At 36.5% G+C, this 20,404-nt stretch overlaps 1 protein-coding gene across 4 annotated transcripts in view; it reads right to left on the reverse strand.

The window, feature by feature from the left end:
• SLAIN2 (SLAIN motif family member 2) overlaps window positions 1-20,404 on the reverse strand; it is a 77,278-nt gene that overhangs the window by 48,579 nt on the left and 8,295 nt on the right. For all 4 annotated transcript variants that reach the window (XM_010366450.2, XM_030919566.1, XM_030919558.1 and 1 more), the window contains exon 2: window positions 2,133-2,281. In XM_010366450.2, the coding sequence (XP_010364752.2) occupies window positions 2,133-2,281 (149 nt within the window). The remainder of the gene's footprint in view (window positions 1-2,132; window positions 2,282-20,404) is intronic.

Below are 20,404 nucleotides of genomic sequence, written 5' to 3' on the forward strand. Positions count from 1 at the left end.
TTCACTGCCATAATTTCAGTGTTGAGAACAATGCCTATTATAGCAGATTCTCAATACATACTGTTGAATGATGAAAATTCCTAATTAAATTGTAAATTATATTATTTCTAAGGTGGGGTACTGAAAACAGTTTCTAGAATACATAAAAATTTTTTTTTTTTTTTTGGCAACAGGGTCTTGCTCTGTCACCCAAGCCATAGTGCGGTGGTGCAAACACAGCTCACTGCAAGAACTTCCTGGGCTCAAGGGATCCTCCTGCCCCAGTCTCCCAAGTAGCTGGGACCACAGGCGCACAACCACGCCTGGCTATCTTTTTTTCTTTATTTTTTGTAGAGGCGGGGTCCTCACTATGTTGCCTAGGCTAGTTCTGAACTCCCGGGCTCAAGTGATCCTCCCAAAGTGCTGGCATTATGGGTGTGAGCCACTGCACCTAGCCCTCTAGGAATATTCTTTTTTCTTTCAATCATGCTCCTTCTGTAGGAATATTCTCAATACATAGTCAGAAAATTTCCATACTTAAAGTTCTGTGGCATTAAGTAGTACATTAATGCCAGAATTTGGTCAGAAAATGTTAAGTTATTTAAAATGGTCTACTAGCTTGTCTACATTATTTCGAATAATCTCTTATGAATATAACTTAAATCAAGCTCCAGGGTACAATTCAAACAAACAAGCTGACAGTCATACTAAACATTTAAAAAAAATCACATAAAGGCTATTGTTTTATCAAAAGTGCTTCTTTCGCCAGGCACGGTGGCTCACACCTGTAATCCCAGCAGACTGGGAGGCCGAGGCAGGCAGATCACCTGAGGTCGGGAGTTGGAGACCAGCCTGGCTAACACAGCAAAATCCCATCTCTACAAAAAATACAAAAATTAGCCAGGAGTGGTGGTGGGCACCTTAGTCCCAGCTACTCAGGAGGCTGAGGCTGTGATGAAGCAAGATCACACCACTGCACTCCAGCCTGGGCAACAGAGCGAAACTCCGTATCAAAAAAACAAAAAACAAACAAAAAACAAAAACAAAAACAAAACAGCTTATTTTCATAGAGGAAAAGTAATACTTTAGTGTCAAAACTGACCCAGATTCAGAACCTCTGTAATAACATCCCATAAGTTATTTGCATGTAATAATCACTACCCCTTATAGCCAAATAAACTTCATTTTATGTATGCCACTTTAACTGTCCCCTCTGCTTCTTGTGACCATTTTCAGCTTAAAGTCTAACCACAAGGCACATATTGTTTTCTATAATAAAACCAAAATAAGTAATTTTAAGTACATGGCTGCCAAGTAAATATAAAGCAGAAAAACAAAAACAAAACTAATCATGCATCCATCTTTTACTATCTATTTCATAAAACAGTAAGAGTCATAAAACAGACTGAGAGAAATACAAGAAGAAATAAACAATATTTTTCCTACATTTCTGCCCACACTGGCATGCAACATTAAATGTCATAAATAGCCACAAACACATTTTGTCAGCTTTGTGAAAATGCTATTAAACAAAAGAGCATAAAAGCAGTTTAAACCTAAAATGCCAACTAGTTTTACATAACAAGGGAAATGAATACATTTACTCAGCACTTACTGTTAGCCAGAAAACATGCTAGGCTCTTTCACATAACACTTAACCCTTAAAATTACCTTTCAAGGCTCATCATTCTTATGAGACAACCGAGCTCACAGAATCAAATAATGCAGTGACAGAGCAATTAAGGGCTAGAGTGAGAACAAGGTCTCTGTAGTTCTCCACTTGTATCTTTCTACCACACCAGTTTCCCCAAAGAGTGGAATGTGAGATGATTTTATACAACACCAGACATTTTATATTTTAATAGTTACATAACTTGTATAAAAAAAAAGCTTATCATATGAAATTCATTATTTCATGGATATTATTCTTTAGGATGAGGCTACATAAAAACAAGATTTTTTAAAAAGCTATTAGGTAAATGATAGGCCAGGGTTATATGAATATGGGAAAAACTCTCATGACCGTATGAACAATGAAATTTGAAAAATGCTCCAAGCAAAGAATTGCTTCCTAAAAACACACTGCTCAACATGTATGGTTTTTGACTAAAGAAAGCAAAGAGATGAATTTACAAGTAAAATTATAGACATACCTGACATAGTTTGATCAAGTTTGTGGATAAGAGATTTTTTAGCACACTCAACATCAGGACTTGGGTAATCCAAAACTTGCCTGCACCAAACTAATGGACTAACCGATTTCTGCATTGGTGTAAGTTTTTTCTTTGGTGATGAATACAGCCTAGAAGAAGACAACAAAAAACAGAAAATTCCTTATTAAGCATGAGGTTATATAAAATAGGGATCCCTTTGGATCAATTTAAATAGGGGAGAAGGGAGTAAAAATCATGGAGTATATTTTAAATCACCCACATTTACTTACTGCACAGGAAATTATAGTAAAACAATCAATATAAATCCAAATTTCAAATACTAAGTGAACCCAAATGAGGTATTCCTAAAGTAGGTATTTTATTAAGACTATGAGAAAACACCTGTCTTTCCAGCAGTTTATTCTATTTTCAACAGTACTTGACTAATTCCTTAACATATCCATATTATTAAATCTAGCTAGGAAGCAGGAGGAGGAGCTAAATTCCTTGCTCTCCACCTATTTCCCTTCCCACCACATACACAAACATCTACCATTAGTGATTCATTCCTTTTAGTTAAGCAATATCCAATTTGTAGTCCTCTTTTCAAATGACAATGTGTTGGAGAAAAGCAATACTTTAAACTCTAACTAAATGTGAATCAATTACTAAATTGCTTCAGTTTCAGAAAAGAACCAAGAGACAGTATTTTATAAGCTAATGGGGAAGGTATACAGAAGGGAAAAGTTGAGCAGAAAATACGGAGGCGTGTACATAAATTTTCTACATCATGTTTCTCAGATTAATCCAGATTATGTCAGTTATTATTAATTTATTTCAAGTCTGACTCCTTAGGAAAAATGCAAATAGTTATTGATTTCTAACCAGGGTGATTTTCAAATTAAGACACGTTAAGCGGAATTTATGAAGCAAAATTAGGCTTTGATACTGTATATCTAGTGAAAGATTTCAATAAGGAATAATTTCACATTTACATTAATCAAGTTAGTGTAATAATATGAAGCGCTGTTTCACTGTAAATATTTAAATAAATGCATATCTACAGAACTACAATAGACAAACTACTTTTAGTGGCAACACTACCTTTTCCATCACTTGTCTCTTTTCCCCATCTATAACTTAGGTCTGTCACTCACATGCATTATTTAGTTTTGATCAAGATCATCAAGGCTAACTAATGGGGGTAGATGACCATTTCTTTAGTCGACAATCCAAATTCATTTGACAAAAATAGTGAAATAAAATCTCAATTTATGGAATAACTATCAATTCAAAATGAAATCAATGGGGTTCATTCTCTTTCCAATTTAAACACTGCAAAGATTCCTTAACAAAAATCTCTACCTCAGCAACTCCACTTTAAAAACTGTGGTAAATATTACATACTGATATCCTATGTCAGCAAATGTTTAGCAAGGTAAACCTCTATAGATGAATAATAAACAATAATAAAACAATTTTATGACATTATCACTACTCTTTCAATATATATATTTTTCCTACTGGTTTTACATAATTTACCCACATGGCTCACATGTACTAAGTACATAGTCCCCCTACTGCTGGCTATAAAATTCCTTTTTAAAAAGTGCAAAGCAGGGCTGGGTGCAGTGGCTCATGCCTGTAATCCCAGCACTTTGGGAGGTCAAGGTGGGTGGATCACCTGAGGTCAGGAGTTCAAGACCAGCCTGGCCAACATCTCTACTAAAAATACAAACCCCATCTCTACTAAAAATACAAAAAAATTGCCGGGTGTGGTGGTGGGCGCCCATAATCCCAGATACTCAGGAGGCTAAGGCACAAGAATCACTTGAACCCGGGAGGTGGAGGTTGCAGTGAGTCGAGGTCACAATCATACCACTGCAGTCCGGCCTGGGCAACAGAGCAACACTGTCAAAAAAAAAAAAAAAAAAAAGCCTCAAAAACATTATGTTCAGTGAATGCATTCTGACACTTAAGAATCCATTTATATGAAATGTCTAGAAAAGCATATGGAGCAGAAAAAGAGATTCGTGGTTGCCTAGGGCTGGAGGTAGGAATGGGAATGAGGTTTCTTTTTAGGGTGATATAGATGTTCTAAAATTATACAGTAGTGATAATTATGGTAATGGTTTGATCATTGTAAATATGCTAAATTCACTAACATAATGACTTTTTATGATATGCTGATTATAAGCTATTAATAAATGTTATGGTATATAAATTATATCTTGATAAAGCTGTTTTTAATAAGTTGCAACGTGCTTTGGCATCTTTAAAAACACAGAAACTGCTACAAACTAAATTAATACAACAATAATTCAAAACCAACTAAAATATCACAACTGCCCCCCCCACCCCGCAAATCCCTCATTTCTTTCCTGTTGTTAATAGCATTATAATTCTTTCAGTTATAAAGACTAAAAACTTGTGAGTAATTTAGGATTGCTCCATCTTTTTTATTTTCTACCCTTATCAATAATCTGCCACCAAGACTTGCTGAGCCCACCTTTATAAACTATTTTTTCTCCCATTCCTGTACTTGCTCCCTTAATTGGGAAAACAAAATGCTCCTTCCTTCCATTAGCAGATTAAAGCAACTTGTCCATACTTACTCATAGTGATGAAAAGGGAGAAAATGATTCAGTAAGCCCTGGATACACCAACTTTCTATATCACTCTATCCTCTTATCTGAAGTCTAAAAACAAAGGGTGTTGGCCCATATGATATTGGCACAAAATTCCTTGGTCAGGTAACCTTTGCTTGAGGTTTCAAAGTACATACTTCTAAACCTGCCAGAGGACACATGAGCTGAGCTGTATCACATAACTGAATTCACCTTTAGCAGGACCGAGTTGTTTAAGTCTCTCAATTTAAAAGGAAATCCTAAGTAAACTCTCATTATAAATAAATCTATTGGTAATAACAATATATATCATATTCTTTGCTCATTTCTTACAAACACATGGACTTGTTTGAAATAACTATTTTGCCCACTAAAAACATTTTTTTTCATTTTGACACTTAAGAATTTCTTAAATCATACAATATGATTTAATCAAGAGGGACATAATTCTGATGAACACAGTAAGTTTATTTACAGTTAATGCAACCTAAAACAGGTTGAGATTCAACAAGTTTTTACTTGCTTAAAAAAACAAACATTACTTCATTATCCTATTACTACTAAAATTAAGTCATGGAGGCTCAATGGGGAGCTGAGCCTCCAACCTGGCAAACAAGGCACTGGGACATCCTAGTCACATGCAGATAGTCAGACTGGATTAAAAAACAAGACACAACGATACGGTGTCTACAAAAGAAACATCTTAGATTCAAATTCATAAATAGGTTGAAAGCAAAAGAATGGGAAAAAATAAGACCATGAAAAAGTAACTATAAGAACTGGAGTGGCTATTATTAGACAATAGACTTTAAGATACAAAAAATTACTAGAAACAAAAAGGGACATTTCAATGCATCAGAAAGATATAACATTATAAATTTAAACATACCTAACGACAGTAATAGAACTGAAAAGAAAAATAAACAATTCAGAAATTTTGTTTTGTGGTTTCAATAGCTGACTCTTAATAACTGAAAAAAGAACTACATGGAGAATCAGAAAAAATACAGAAGACTTCAGCAACATTATCAACCAACTTTACTTAACCATTTATGGATTATGGGATGCTCCATCCAACAACAGAAAACACATTCTTTTTAATTGCACATGGAACATTCTCTGGGATAGACCATGGGCTAGGACACAAAACAAGTCTTACTGAATTTTTAAAAACTGAAATTATTTAAAGTATGATTTCTGACCACAATGGAATTAAATTAGAAATCAGCAACAGAAAGCAATTTAGCAAATTCCAAATATTTGGAAATTAAAAACATACTTATAAATAAAGTCAAATAATGTATCACAAGGGAAATCAGAAACTACTGTGAACTGAATAAAAACAAAAACACAACATACCAATATTTATGTGATGACGCTCAAAAAGTGCTTAGAGAAAAATCTGTAATTTCACTTAGGAAAGAAAAGAGGTCTAAAATCAACAATCTAAGCTTGAAAAATTAAACCCAAAGTAGGCTGGACACGGTGGCTCACGCCTGTAATCCCGGTACTTTGGGAGCCCGAGGCTGGTGGATCACCTGAGGTGAGGAGTTCAAGATCAGCCTGGTCAACGTGGCAAAACCCCATCTCTACTAAAAAATACAAAAATTAGCGGTGGGGGCGGGGCATCTGTAATCCCAGCTACTCGGGAGACTGAGGCAGGGAGAACTGTTTGAACCCAGGAGGTGGAGGCTGCAGTGAATCAAGATCCCGCCACTGCCCTCCAGCCTGGGCAATGTTGAGCGAGGTTCCATCTCAAAAAATAAAAATAAATGAACCCAAAGTAGCCAGAAGGAAGGAAATTATAAAGATTAAAGTAGAAATCAGTGAAATAGAAAACGGAAAATTATAGGGGGAAAAACTGCTTTACTGTTTTTGTTTGTTTGAGATGGAGTCTTGCTCTGTTGCAATCTCAGCTCACAGCAATCTCCGCCTCCCAGGTTCAAGCTATTCTCCTGTCTCAGCCTCCCGAGTAGCTGGGATTACAGGCACCTGCCACCACGCCCAGTTAGTTTTTTGTATTTTTAGTAGAGATGGAGTTTCACCATGTTGGCCAGGCTGGTCTCAAACTTCTGACGTCAAGTGATTCATCTGCCTCAGCCTCCGAACCTGGCCTATTCTTTTTTTAAAGACAAAAAAAGGATAAATTTTTAAGTGAGACTGATCTAGGAAAAAACATAACTTATCAAAAACAAAAGAGAGGACATTGCCACAAACACTACAGACATTAAAAGGAATACAAGCGAATATTATGAACAACCTAATGCCAATAAAATAGATAAAACAGATTAATCCCTAGGAAACATAAATTATCAAAAAAACTCTAAAAACTCAAGAAAGAGAACCTGAATAGACTTATAAACGAGACTGAATTAGAAATTTAAAAACCAGCCTGGCGCAGTGGCTCACACCCATAATCCTAGCACTTTGGTAGGCTGAGTCGGGTGGATCACAAGGTCAGTAGATTGAGACCATCCTGGCTAACACAGTGAAACCCCGTCACTACTAAAAATACAAAAAAAACGTAGCCAGGCATGGTGGCACGTGCCTGTAGCCCCAGTTACTCAGGAGGCTGAGGCAGGAGAATCACTTGAACCTAGGAGGCAGAGGTTGCAGTGAGCAGAAATCCAGTCACTGCACTCCAGCCTGGGTGACAGAACAAGACTCTGTCTCAACAAAAAAAAAAAGAAAGAAAGAAAGAAAAAAATTTAAAAACCTTCCCAGAAAGAAAAGTTCAAGTCCACATTTTTTCATTTATTAATTCTATCAAATATTAAGGAAATAATGCCAATGTCAATCCTACACAAACTCTTTAAGAAAAACATACTTAATGGTAAAAGACCAAATAGTTTCTCCTAAGACTGGGAATAAGGCAAGGATGTACACTCTCATACTTTTATTAAATGATATACAGTACAGTAAGGCAAGAAAAAAAAAACTAAAGCTATCCTGATTGAAAAGAAAGAAGTAAAACATGTTTAATCGCAGACCACATGATCCTGCACATAGAAAATCCTTTCTAAAACTCTTAAAAGAAATTATATAACAAATGTGTTCTGCAAGGTCATAAGACACAAGATCAATAAGCAAAAAATTGTATTTCTAAACACTATCAATAAACAACCTGAATATGAAATAGATACAGCAATTTCATTCCCAACAGCATCAAAAGGAATAGAATACTCAGGAATAAATTTAACAAATGAAATGCAAGATGTCCACTGCAAACTACAAAACACTGCTGAGAGAAATTAAAAGAAGACATATGAAGAGATATACCATGTTTATAGATCTGAACACAAGACTGACAAGATGTTAACGCCACCAAACTGACCTGTAGAATCAACATATCCCTAGAAAACCTCAGCAGGCATTTTTAACAGAAACTGACAAGCTGATCGTAAAATTTATATAAAAATGCAAAGGCCAAAGAATGGATAAAACAACTTTGGGAAAAAATTCTTTTTTTAATTTTGCAAATCTCTGGACTTGCCTGCTCTTCAAATTCATCTTGTACACTGCAGTCAGTGTTTTCTAAAATACAAATCTGACTTTATTAGTATTCTTTTGCTAAAAATTCTGTGCCAGTTTCCCTCTGCCCTTAAGATGGAGCTTTTTTCTAAAAATGATGCCCACAGCTCTTGAGACCTAACCAATGATTTAACTGTCATAGTTCTTCTTTAGCTTCATTTCTCACCTTCCTCCACCACACAAATTTAAATAGCAGCCATATGGAATTAATTTCTATTCCTGGAAAGCTCAACACTTTTGCTTCTAGGTCATTTGTGCATGTTGTTCCCCTTGCAACAAGTTTCATTCCACTTTTTGCTTACCTCACCCTCCCCTGCTCAACTTCACCTAGCTCTTCTCTATTTTCTACTGGGTATCAGCTTAAATGTCAATTCTTTAGGAAAACCTTCCTGGAACATCTCTAATAAGATTGTATTAAGTGTCTCCACTATGTACAACATAGATGCAAAATGTTTTAAGAAAGTATCTTTGTAGACATTTAGATTCCCCCGTCAAAAAGGAAATTCTATCCCTTACACTCATTACAATAAGAGACTATATTTTATTTGTTTTTGTCCCGTTTGAATTTTTTGAGTTGGTATTTATAATTTGAAAAGAGACATTTAAACATGTGTTGGAGGCAATAAAAATGCTACACATGAACTTCAAACATTATGCTAAGTAAAAGAAGCCAGTCACAAAACATCACAGATTGTACGATACCATTTATATGAAATGTCTAGAATAGGCAAATTTGAGACAAGTTGATCAGTGGTTGCCTGGGGATGGATGAGGGGGTGGAGAGAAGGAATGGGAAATGATTACCAATGAGCACGGGGTTTCTTTTGGGTATGCTGAAAATACTCTAAAACTAAATTATGGTGATGGTTGTACAATTCTGTGAATATATTAAAAACTATTGAACACTGAAAACCACAGTACACTTTATTTCTTATTTTATATATATATATACATATTTTTTTTTTTGGAGACAGAGTCTCACTTTGTCACCCAAGCTAGAGTGCAGTGGTACAATCTCAGCTCACAGCAACCTCTGTCTCCCAGGTTCAAGTGATTCTCATGCCTCAGGCTCCCGAGTAGCTGGAATTACAGGCGTGTGCGACACCATGCTGGCTAATGTTTGTGTTTTTGGTAGAGACCAGGTTTTCCCAAGTTGGCAGGCTGGTCTTGAACTCCTGACCTCAAGTGATCCACCTGCTTTAGCCCCAAAGTGCTGGGATTACAAGCATGAGCCACCATGCCCAGCCCACAATATGCTTTAAACAGGTGCATTTTATGGTACATAAATTATACCTTGATAAAGCTGTTAAAATGTGATAGGAATAAATTGGCCTTTCAAGATGCCACTTTTTCCCTTAGAACAATCATTACAAGGGAACTAACCACAATTTTTTTTTTTTTTTTTTGAGACAGTCTCTCTTTGTCACCCAGGCTGGAGTGCAATGGCGCGATGTCTGCTCACTGCAAACTCTGCCTCCCAAGTTCAAGCGATTCTCCTGTCTCAGCCTCCTGAGTAGCTGGGATTATAGTCACGCACTACCACATCCAGCTAATTTTTGTATTTTTAGTAGAGATGGGGTTTCACCATGTTGGTCAGGCTGGTCTCGAACTCCTGTCCTCGTGATCCACCCACCTCGGCCTCTCAAAGGGCTGGGATTGCAGGCATGAACCACCGCACCCGGCCTAACCACTATTAAATACAATTTACATATACTGTTAAATACTGAGTTATTAGAAATGTAATTAAGAATACCGTAATACAAAGCTTACAATAAGAAGTCATATTTTGGCCCATATGTCACACATAACTGTATAATATGGTGATTAAAGACAACTAAGAATATAACTATTTTTTAAGTGTAATAACTTTCAGTAACATGGAAATGTACAAATATAAGAAATAATAAACTCCTTTTCTCTACCAGAATTACACCCCAAAATTATTTACAATTTGGAGTATGTCTCTCCAGACTTTTCTTCACATTGTTAATATACTTCTTCACATAGTAGATGTATATTAAGTAAATAATGGCAAGAGGAAAGAAGACAGGAGTTACTTTGCTGAATCTGTGGTAACCATAGTAATCACTTTTCATATTGTAGCCAGCTGAAAGTAGGCTACTGAAGCCAAGGACAAAAATGACTTAAATTTAAGATAAAAATAAAAGTTATATTAAAAGCATTATTGAAATAAGTTTCTTTAGATGCAAATTTTTTACAGGCTGAGGAAAATAACAGACTTTTACTACCTCTAAACCATCCCCCTCTACCTATTCACTGAGTAAGGTACATTCAATGCACAAGGACACTGTCTTCACAACATTCAATGCACAATCCCCAACACAGACACTTATACATGCTCAAATATTTGGATCTGAATTAACACTAAATAAAAAAGCAATATGAAAGGAGATAAAGGCAGGATACCAAAGTAAATTAAAGTGGCCACTATTGTAACTTTGTTTCCATTTTAATAATTCTATAATTAATCTTTAATTAATAAAAGCTTATCTTATTACCTGTGGGCTGGGTGTGGTAGCTCACACCTGTAATCCCAGCACTTTGGGAGGCTCAGGCAGGCGGATCACCCGAGGTCAGGAGTTCAAGACCAGCCTGGCCAATACGGTGAAAACCCATCTCTGCTAAAAATACAAAAATTAGCCAGGCGTGGCTGCGGGAGCCTATAATTCCAGCTACTTGGAAGGCTGAGGCAGGAGAATCACTTGAACCAAGGAGGAGGAGGTTGCAGTGAGGTGAGATCGCACCACTGCACTCCAGCCTGGATGACAAGAGCGAAACTCCATCTCAAAAAAAAAAATACAAGTATCTTTGGTTTTACTCACAAGCAAATATAATTTAATAATTCTAAACTATTAGGATACATTGCTTATAATGCTTTAAGAAGATTTCTTAGTCAATGCAACAGTAATTATTATAATTTACATTGTATTAAATGCTCATTACATGTCAGGCATTGCTTCAGTATTTTAAATACAGTAACTCTTTCAATCTTCATTATAAAATTGTAAGATAGGTGTTATTACAATCTCCATTATACAGATGAGATCACTGAGACAAGTGAGGTAAGTAAGTTGTCCAAGGTGGCACAGCTATTAAGTGGCAAAACCAAAATTGCTCCAGAAGCAGTACTCTTAAATATTATACTTTATTGCCTAATAGCATTGCTAGAAAAGAATATAAAAGATTCCTAAGTTAAAGACTTTAATAGGGCCAGGCATGGTAGCTCACACCTGTAATCCCAATACTGTGGAAGGCTGAGGTGGGAGGATCACTTCAGGCCAGGAGTTGAAGACCAACTTGGGCAACACAGTGAGACACTGTCTCTACGAAAGTTTTTTAAAAACATCAGTGGGGCCGGGTGCGGTGGCTCACGCCTGTAATCCCAGCACTTCGGGAGGCCAAGTCAGGCGGAACACCTGAGGTCGGGAGTACGAGACCAGCCTGACCAACATGGTTTAGTTTAGAAACCCCATCTCTACTAAAAATGCAAAATTAGCCGGGCATGGTGGTGCATGCCTGTAGTCCCAGCTACTCAGGAGGCTGACGCAGGAGAATAGCTTGAAAAAAAAAAAAAAAAAAAAAAAAATCAGCCGCACATGGTGGCAGGTGCCTGTAGTCCCAGCTACTTGGGAGGCTGAGGTGGGAGGACTGCTTGAGCCCAGTTCAAGGCTGCAGTGAGCTATGACTGTGCCACTGCACTCCAACCTGGGCAACAGAGAGAAACCCTGTCCCTTGAAACAGGGAAAAAAAAAGAAAAAAAAAAAAGACTTCAATATAATCATTCTAACAGCCACAACGTTCCCTGCTTTCTCCTAAGCCTTACCAATTATAAAATGTAAGGTTTCAATCAATCCCACCTACTACTACAACCAAAAATCACAATTAAATTGAAGAAAAACACATTCAGTTCAAATATATAATATCTTTTTGAACTTCTAGATTGTTCATACTGCTATTTTATTATTATATTTGGCCCATCAGCTAACTAAAAGACATATAATACTATATTTATATAAATATATATAATATGTTCTTCTGGGTTTTAGAGGAATATTAAAAATATTACCAATAATACTAATAATTATTAGCAAGGCAAACTTCATTAATAAAGTTTTAGAACAGAGCTATTTTCAAGCACTGAAGTGACATCAGTTGCAGGGTAGAATATATGAGTATGTATGACAGAACACAAAACAACATGAAGAAACCAGAAAACAGTGCAAAGCAAGCAGAGTAAACTGAAGAAAACCTTAAAGAAGCGAATTTCAAACTTTTAGAAATAGCTATTACGATTCCATTTTCATTTCATGACTCGCTTTATTCCCATTCCAGTATGGCGTTTTTTTTTTTTTTAATTTTAAGAGAATAAAACAATTTTGATATTTCTTGGAGTGTTACTAAACTTGAGGTTGAGAATTAAGTCTTTAAAGAAAAAACTTGTAGTGCTGAGCCATAACTATGCACGTGGGAATGCTGGGAACACTAGTTACAGTGAGACCAACCTAGATTGCATCAATAAGAAACTGAGTTGCTTCTTTTTAAGAGAAGGTATCAGGAAGACAAGGAGTCTCAAACTATTCCAGACTCACAAACTGTGGCAATAGCGGCAATATAGTCCTTATGTACACTAGCACGGATCTTTTCAGCTACAACTGCATATACAGATAGCAATTACTAACACAGGAAGTTTTTTGTCCACAAAAAACATACATGGGTATATGTATGGATATGTGCATATATAATATATACACATAAACATTACATACATACGTAATCCATGCAGTTTCTTTTAGAATACTTTGCTTTTTAGTGACTAAAACAGGATCTTACCCATAGAAACTATGTTAGTTCCTGGCTAAAACGTCATACTTTCAGCAAATGATATATTCTTCAAATCCAAGATAATAATAATGCATACTGCTATGACTTTTAATAGTTTGTCAACTTAATAATTTAGGTTTAAAAAATTAACACTTTTTCATACTGTTAATAAAGTATCTACAAATAAATTACCTTGGAAAAGATACAGGAACATAAAGTTTAAATCCACAAGACACTGATAACAAAGGCTTATTAACACAGTAAAGATTAAAAAGTTGTCATCTCAGAGAATTTTCTACCTGCAGTATTCCTACAGGTTCTAAAATTATTTTGAGTTATAATAAAATTAAAATATTTTACCAACTTTCTGAAAATATAAACCAGATAAGAGAGAAAAAAGATAAACATATGTAATTAGATATAATCTACATTTATATTTATAAATATATAAAATATATGTATATTAAATACGTGTTTAACCTCAACATTCAAGTGCTAAAGAAAGTTAACAATATTTTTATGTTACATGCCACAGTAGGAGGTGAGAGAGATGGGTATACTGTATTCGGCTCATAGAACTAAAGTTAATATTTAAGAATACCAGGCTAGACATTCTCTTCCTTTTTTCTTTTGAATTATATATAAAGATAAGAATGGGTATGTGAGGATTCCTGAGGTATACTGTATTCTGAGATGGTCAGAAAGCACAAAATACACTTGGGGAGAAGAAGGAATCGTATTATTAGAATTGACATTGTCCTAAAAGAAAACCTAATCTAATCCTCCATTGTTAGAGTTTGTCATTCTGTGTATATACCCAATTTTTATATAATTATATAACTGTCTTCACATGGGATTCTAAGCTTCCCAAGAACAAGAATAAGAATATTTCACATCATCCCTTATGTCTCCTCACCCGCAAAGAAAACCTCCTGACACACAGTAAAACAGGAACACAAGGAAATAAGCATGAAGAATTCATAAAAGAGCATGGCATTTTTTCCTGAAATACTATAACAATGAAAATTCTTGGCCAGGTACAGTGGCTCACGCCTGTAATCGCAGCACTTTGGGAGGCTGAGGCAGGCGGATCACAAGGTCAGGAATTCGAGACCAGACTGGCCAAGATGGTGAAACCCCATCTCTACTAAAAACACAAAAATCAGCTGGGTGTGGTGGTGGTCACCTGTAATCCCTGCAGGAGAATCGCTTGAACTCGGGAGGTGGAGGCTGCAGTGAGCTGAGATGGCGCCACTGCACTCCAGCCTGGGTGACAAGAGCAAGACTCTTTCTCAAAAAAAAAAAAAAAAAAAAGAAAATTTTACATTTTTTCTTGGTCCTAACCATTTGGTTACCAGTTGTAGATCAGTTGAATCAAATTTTTCCTATTTTAATTCATAATTAAATCATAAATCATTTCATTATTTGTTCCTTTCAAAATACCCGTAACAGGCCGGGCGCAGTGGTTCATGCCTGTAATCCCAGCACTTTGGGAGGCCAAGGTAGGCGGATCATCTGAGGTCAGGATGAGACCAGCGTGGACAACATGGTGAAACCCCATCTCTACTAAAAATACAAAAATTAGCTGGGCATAGTGGTGGGTGTCTGTAATCCCAGCTACTCGGGAGACTGAGGCAGGAGAATCGCTTGAACCCAGACTGCAAAGGTTGCAGTGAGCCGAGACTGCTCCACTGCATTCCAGCCTGGGCAACACAGCGAGACTCAGCCTGAGGGGGGGAAAAATACCCATAACAATTAACAAGGATCTCTCTCCCAAGTGACAGTAATCAAATTATCCCATTTCTGTAAGAGGCTAAATTTAACCGCTCTAATCCCTTAACTTTTTCCCTTTCCCATCAGTTTTTTCTGTATCACTTACAACTGTTTAATTACCAAAGCTAGATGTGATGATTTGAGGGTCTGAAAATGCACATATAGTGTAAAAATGAGCTCTTCTATTCCTTCACTTTATATAGCCCAGGATCTTTTTGTTATTCTATCAACTCTTAAGATACAACTAAATACCTGTTCCTACTATATTTTATTCTATGTTTATCAGATAACATTTTTTTAATTTGAAAGTTTTTGTTGCTGTTTTGCCATAACCAACTACTGGTTTTTGGACATACATAATTTTCTAATACGTCTAGTCTTTCTCCTTGGTGTCAGTCACAGAGCTCTAAACTGCTTCTTATGGACATCCCCCCCCCCCCAAAAAAAAACCCTCAAAATAGCATCATCCTTTCCAGTCAATAAATGAAATTTTTTGAGCCAATATCGACTGTTTTCTCTCTACATATTCAATTAACATATCCTATTGATTCACAAATCCTTGTTAAAACTATCCCTTCCTTTTCATTTCCACTGACCTTGATCTAGTCTCGGCCCCATCTCATCAAGTACGGACTGTTACAATAATCTTAACGGTTTTCTCCATACCTAGCAGACTTTCATATTTCCAATCTATCTACACTCCACCACCTATGCTCTAAAACACAGATCTACATACCACTGTTTCACAGCTTAAAAACTTTCCCATCAGATATACTCCATGGCTAATTTTTCAAAATTCTGTGTTATCAGATTCAAAACTATGTCCTTTGATCTTTACTCCAGTAAAAAAAAAAAAAACCTTCTGTGTGCAATCACACTGACCAAATAAATGTTTGTTTCATGCATTGTGGAGAGTTTAACCTATGGATTCTTTGTTCATAGTTATTTTCACTATAAGGAGGAAAAAAAGTTTTCTTTATCTAACCTAGCCTTACTTTGCCTTTCAAGACTGACCACGAAGTCTTTTTTGAAGCTTTCATGAGGCTTTCCAACCATCAAAGTTCTTACGACTATTTCTTACCATTACAGATAATGCTCCACCTATGGCAGGTATTCAATAAATGTCTGATGATTACTTCTTGGGAGACCATTCATTCCAGTTTCCCCAAGGCAGTTCTAATTTAAATATACTGTTCTGACATCTCATCTGGTTAGTGCTCCGTTGACTCTCAAGTAGTGCCCAATCATTTGACTTATTCTTAATTATCAGAACCGCACTGTATTAGTCAGTTTTCACGCTGCTGATAAAGACATGCCTGAGACTGGGCAATTTACAAAAGAGGTTTAATTGGACTTACAGTTCCACACGGCTGGGGAAGCCTCACAATCACGGCGGAAGGCAAGCAGGAGCAAGTCACGTCTTACGTGGATTGCAGTAGGCAAAGGGAGAATGAGGAAAACACAAAAGTGGAAACCTCGGATAAAACTATCAGATCTTGTGAGAGTCACTCACTACCATGAAAACAGTACAGGGGAAACTGCCCCATGAGTCAATTACCTCCCACCAGGTCCCTCCCACAACACGTGGGGATTATGGGAGTACAATTCAGGATGAGATTTGGGTGGAGACACAGAGCCAAACCATATCAAGCACTATTTCTGACTTAGAAAATGTAAATGGAGCAAAGTAACTAGAACACGAAACTTATTACTGCAATACAGTACTAGTTATTTCTGGTCACTCTGACACCATACCATAAGTATTCTTTAAGGCAATGGTTCTTAATCTGTGGTAATTCTGCCCCAAAGGGACACCTGGCAATGTCTGGAGAGATTTTTGGTTGGCCAGGGATGCTGCTGGACATCCTACCACACACAGGATAGCATCTACAACAAAGAGTTATCTGACCCAAATGTTGCAAAATTCTGCTTTGGGATTATTCTTATAATAATGTTAATAAGATCAAAATGACATTTTTAAACAATGTGAATTTTTTTTAACTGGAACTAAACGATCTTGAAACCAAAATGATATCTATTATTTCCTTCTTAGGTAAATGGCCTAATCTTTAATCATTTAGCTTGATGTGATGTGATGGTTTTCATGCAACACATAAGTAGTTGGTATGAAATGGAAAGAGTATCGCTGTGGACTCAATACTCTGGTTTGAATTCAATACTTTGGTTTGAATTCAATACTTTGGTTTGAATACTTCAGGGCACAAGAGGTGGACGCAAACCTCAGAGGCTGTTTTCTAGCCAATAAAGGTAGCTATGACTTGTGTTCTCGCCTACATACTACACACTAACCTCTCCAAAATGCCATTTCGTTAAGAGCATTCTATATTCAAAAACTCTCCTCCTAGCTTTCACAGGCCATTCACAGTATGATCTCCAACCCACTGATTCAACTTTCTCACTTGTTTCCTAACAAACGTCCCTTTAGTTAAGTATCTTCACAGGCCTTTTCTCTACCCTACTCAAATGTATCACTCGCTCTTTTCCGTAAACATCTTGATTCTCACAGACAGCAAAAAATACCTTTCCATCTGTGCCCAAATCCAAGTCCCAGCTCTCACTTTTAAGCCCATATAAATCTTTCTTCTAGAAAATATTATTGGTTTCAGAGAGAACAGAATTCTATGTTCATTCTGTCTCCTAGCCAAACTCGAAACACCCTGAAAGCTTATGCTCCACTCAGTAATTTAAACAAATATTTATACAGCAGTTACCACTGGCCAGACATGGTATTAGACAGAAATTTGAAGATGAATTAAGATAAAACTAGATTATTATACCTCACATAAAGGTTGTTAGCCTCTTTCACTCACAGGGTGCACTACCATCAAGACTTACGGTACCTGCTCATCAAGTTCCAAACCTCTAGATTCAGGTTTCTAGGATTCATCAGTTTTTTGGGTTTTGCTTTTTAATCCACTCCAGATCAGTCCTAAGTATAACCAATGGCAAATAAGAATTTCACTGTGACAGGTCAACACAAGATTCACTATCCCCCCACTCAGAGGAGAAATGAGCAGGCCCACTCAAAAGATACAAGCATTCACAGCCTAAAATTACTAAAGTATTCTTTCTGTATCTACTAAATAGGTATTAGCAAAAACACACAATTTAGTCTGATTATCACTATATAGTACCAATTAGGTATTAAACGCATACTAAAAACCTAACTTGAGAGCACCTATTAAATCCCACTCCTCAGGCTTACTGGAGTCAAGGGTCACTTACAGACTTAGCTTGGCCCACTCCTGCTTCTCATTTACACTTTCCAAACAAAATAAGCCTCAAGAGCCACACACAATTGGGTACTTTCTTACTGTCTCACAGAGGAGCAGAAGCTCCTGAATGGAGTAGTGGAGGGATGTGTGGGGGAGGAGTTTCAGTCTAGTACACTGCAGAAGTGGGAGATGATTTGCTTCATCCTCATGAATTATAAACCTGATTTTTAACTAAATACAACTTTCTTTGTCTTATCTTTCCAAATATTTTTAAAAATTTCATGTGATACTATGGTACTACATTATCTTGCATCTATTATTCTTCACATTTCAAGGAGATATAATCAATATTTTTTCTCTAAAGTCTCTAATTTCTATTTTATTCCAGAATGTGAGACCTTTCCCAGATCAAAGTGAACTGTTTTGCAATCTTTGAGCCACTCCTAAGGACCTAAAGTCTTCCTCTTAAATAAGCTAGCTTGTCTTAAAGTTGTTCATTTCCTCCATAACTTCAATCCCAAAATGAAAGATCTCAGAAGACATAATTTCGAGTAAATGAAAGAGGTGAAATAAGAACTTACTATTACCAGGGCCTTAAAACCTACATTCTTTTACAAATTCATTTTTGCTACTGAAAATCAGCCCAACAGGAGTCACATGCAATGTGCTCTGGCAAGTACAGATAATTACTATAAGGAATAGTGTATTCAGGTAATGCAAACTATTTACATTAAGACACTATGTAACTCTGCTATTTACTGCCGAAATTGCCTTTTTTAGAAAATCATGTCAAAATTACATGAATTTTTATAGTTATAGATATGTTCCTAGCAGAAGAGTAAGGAGGCAGGGGGCTGCATAAGTGGAAGTAGAAGGCAAGTAGCCTTTTTGGGCTACCAGGGTATCAGCACCAGGTTCCCTGGGCCATTTGGCATAGGAATTTGAATACAGGGTGGCCCCAAAGATGTGACTGAGGAGTGGTAGCAGCATCAGTGATCCAGAAGGCTCACAGGATGTGAGCTATACAACTTTGGTGTTCCTTATCTGATATTCCTAAAAACCAAAGTTGTGTTTTTCATGAAAACAAACTACATGATTTATTTAGGTAGATCTGATAAATGTTTTAATAGTTACACTTGTGGAATTTAATTTTTTAAATGTAAAGTTAAGAACATTATAAGAAGCATTCTAAACCACTTTCGGTCCTGGGTGCTACCCAGTTCAATAAATTTTTTTTGCCCAATTAAACTGTTAAATTTAAAACAAACAAGAATAATGGATCGTAAGATCATATGTATGTCTTGGGTTCCAATTCTATCAAAAATATTCTATCATTATGGCATAGTACTCCACCTATGGCAGTTACTCAATAAATGAAACCATATTTATTGAAGCCAAAATTTATCCATCTGTGATATATAATCTTACTACCACTAACAAGGAAAACTACAAGTAAAAAGGCTTTTAATGTATCATGTTATATTATGATCCCCACATGATCACAGAGTAATAAAACCAACTTAAATTTTATCAACAGGATTTTTTAAATTACAAAAGCAGGGCCAGGTGTGGTGGCTCACACCTGTAATCCCAACACTTTGGGAGGCCTAGGCGGATGGATCAAGAGGTCAGGAGATGGAGATCATCCTGGCTAACACGGTGAAATCCCGTCTCTACTAAAAATACAAAAAATTAGCCGGGTGTGGTAGCGGGCGCCTGTAGTTCCAGCTACTCGGGAGGCTGAGGCAGGAGAATGGCATGACCCGGGAGGGGAGGTTGCAGTGAGCCGAGACTGTGCCCCTGCACTCCAGCCTGGGCGACAGAGCAAGACTCCATCTCAAAAAAAAAAAAAAAAAAAAAAAAAAAAAAAAATTATAAAAGCAATTCATGTCTTACCAGAAAACTTGGAAATCACAAAAGGTACAAAGAAGAAGTTTAAAACAAAGTGCTTCTGTAATCCTACTAAACAGAGCCATGCCAGTACTTTGGCTAACTTTTAAATTTATTGTAAAAATCAGACACTACATCTAGAGAGTATTTTCTTCTTTAATTTGTCATGGGAAAGTACAGATTCGATACTGCCATTATTCAGAATCTGTGAGAAATATCTCATCTGTAACTGGCATAAGGGTCATGTAAGAAATTTGGTCTCATTGTTTTATAGCTTTGCCTCATTTTAACCTAACATCACTGATAGATTGATACCATTTAAATTAATATCACTGAACTCTTACTATACTGTGGCCCTGTTTAGAAAAACAAA

The sequence above is a fragment of the Rhinopithecus roxellana genome, chromosome 2, assembly GCF_007565055.1.
Source record: "Rhinopithecus roxellana isolate Shanxi Qingling chromosome 2, ASM756505v1, whole genome shotgun sequence".
Classification (NCBI taxonomy): domain Eukaryota; kingdom Metazoa; phylum Chordata; class Mammalia; order Primates; family Cercopithecidae; genus Rhinopithecus; species Rhinopithecus roxellana.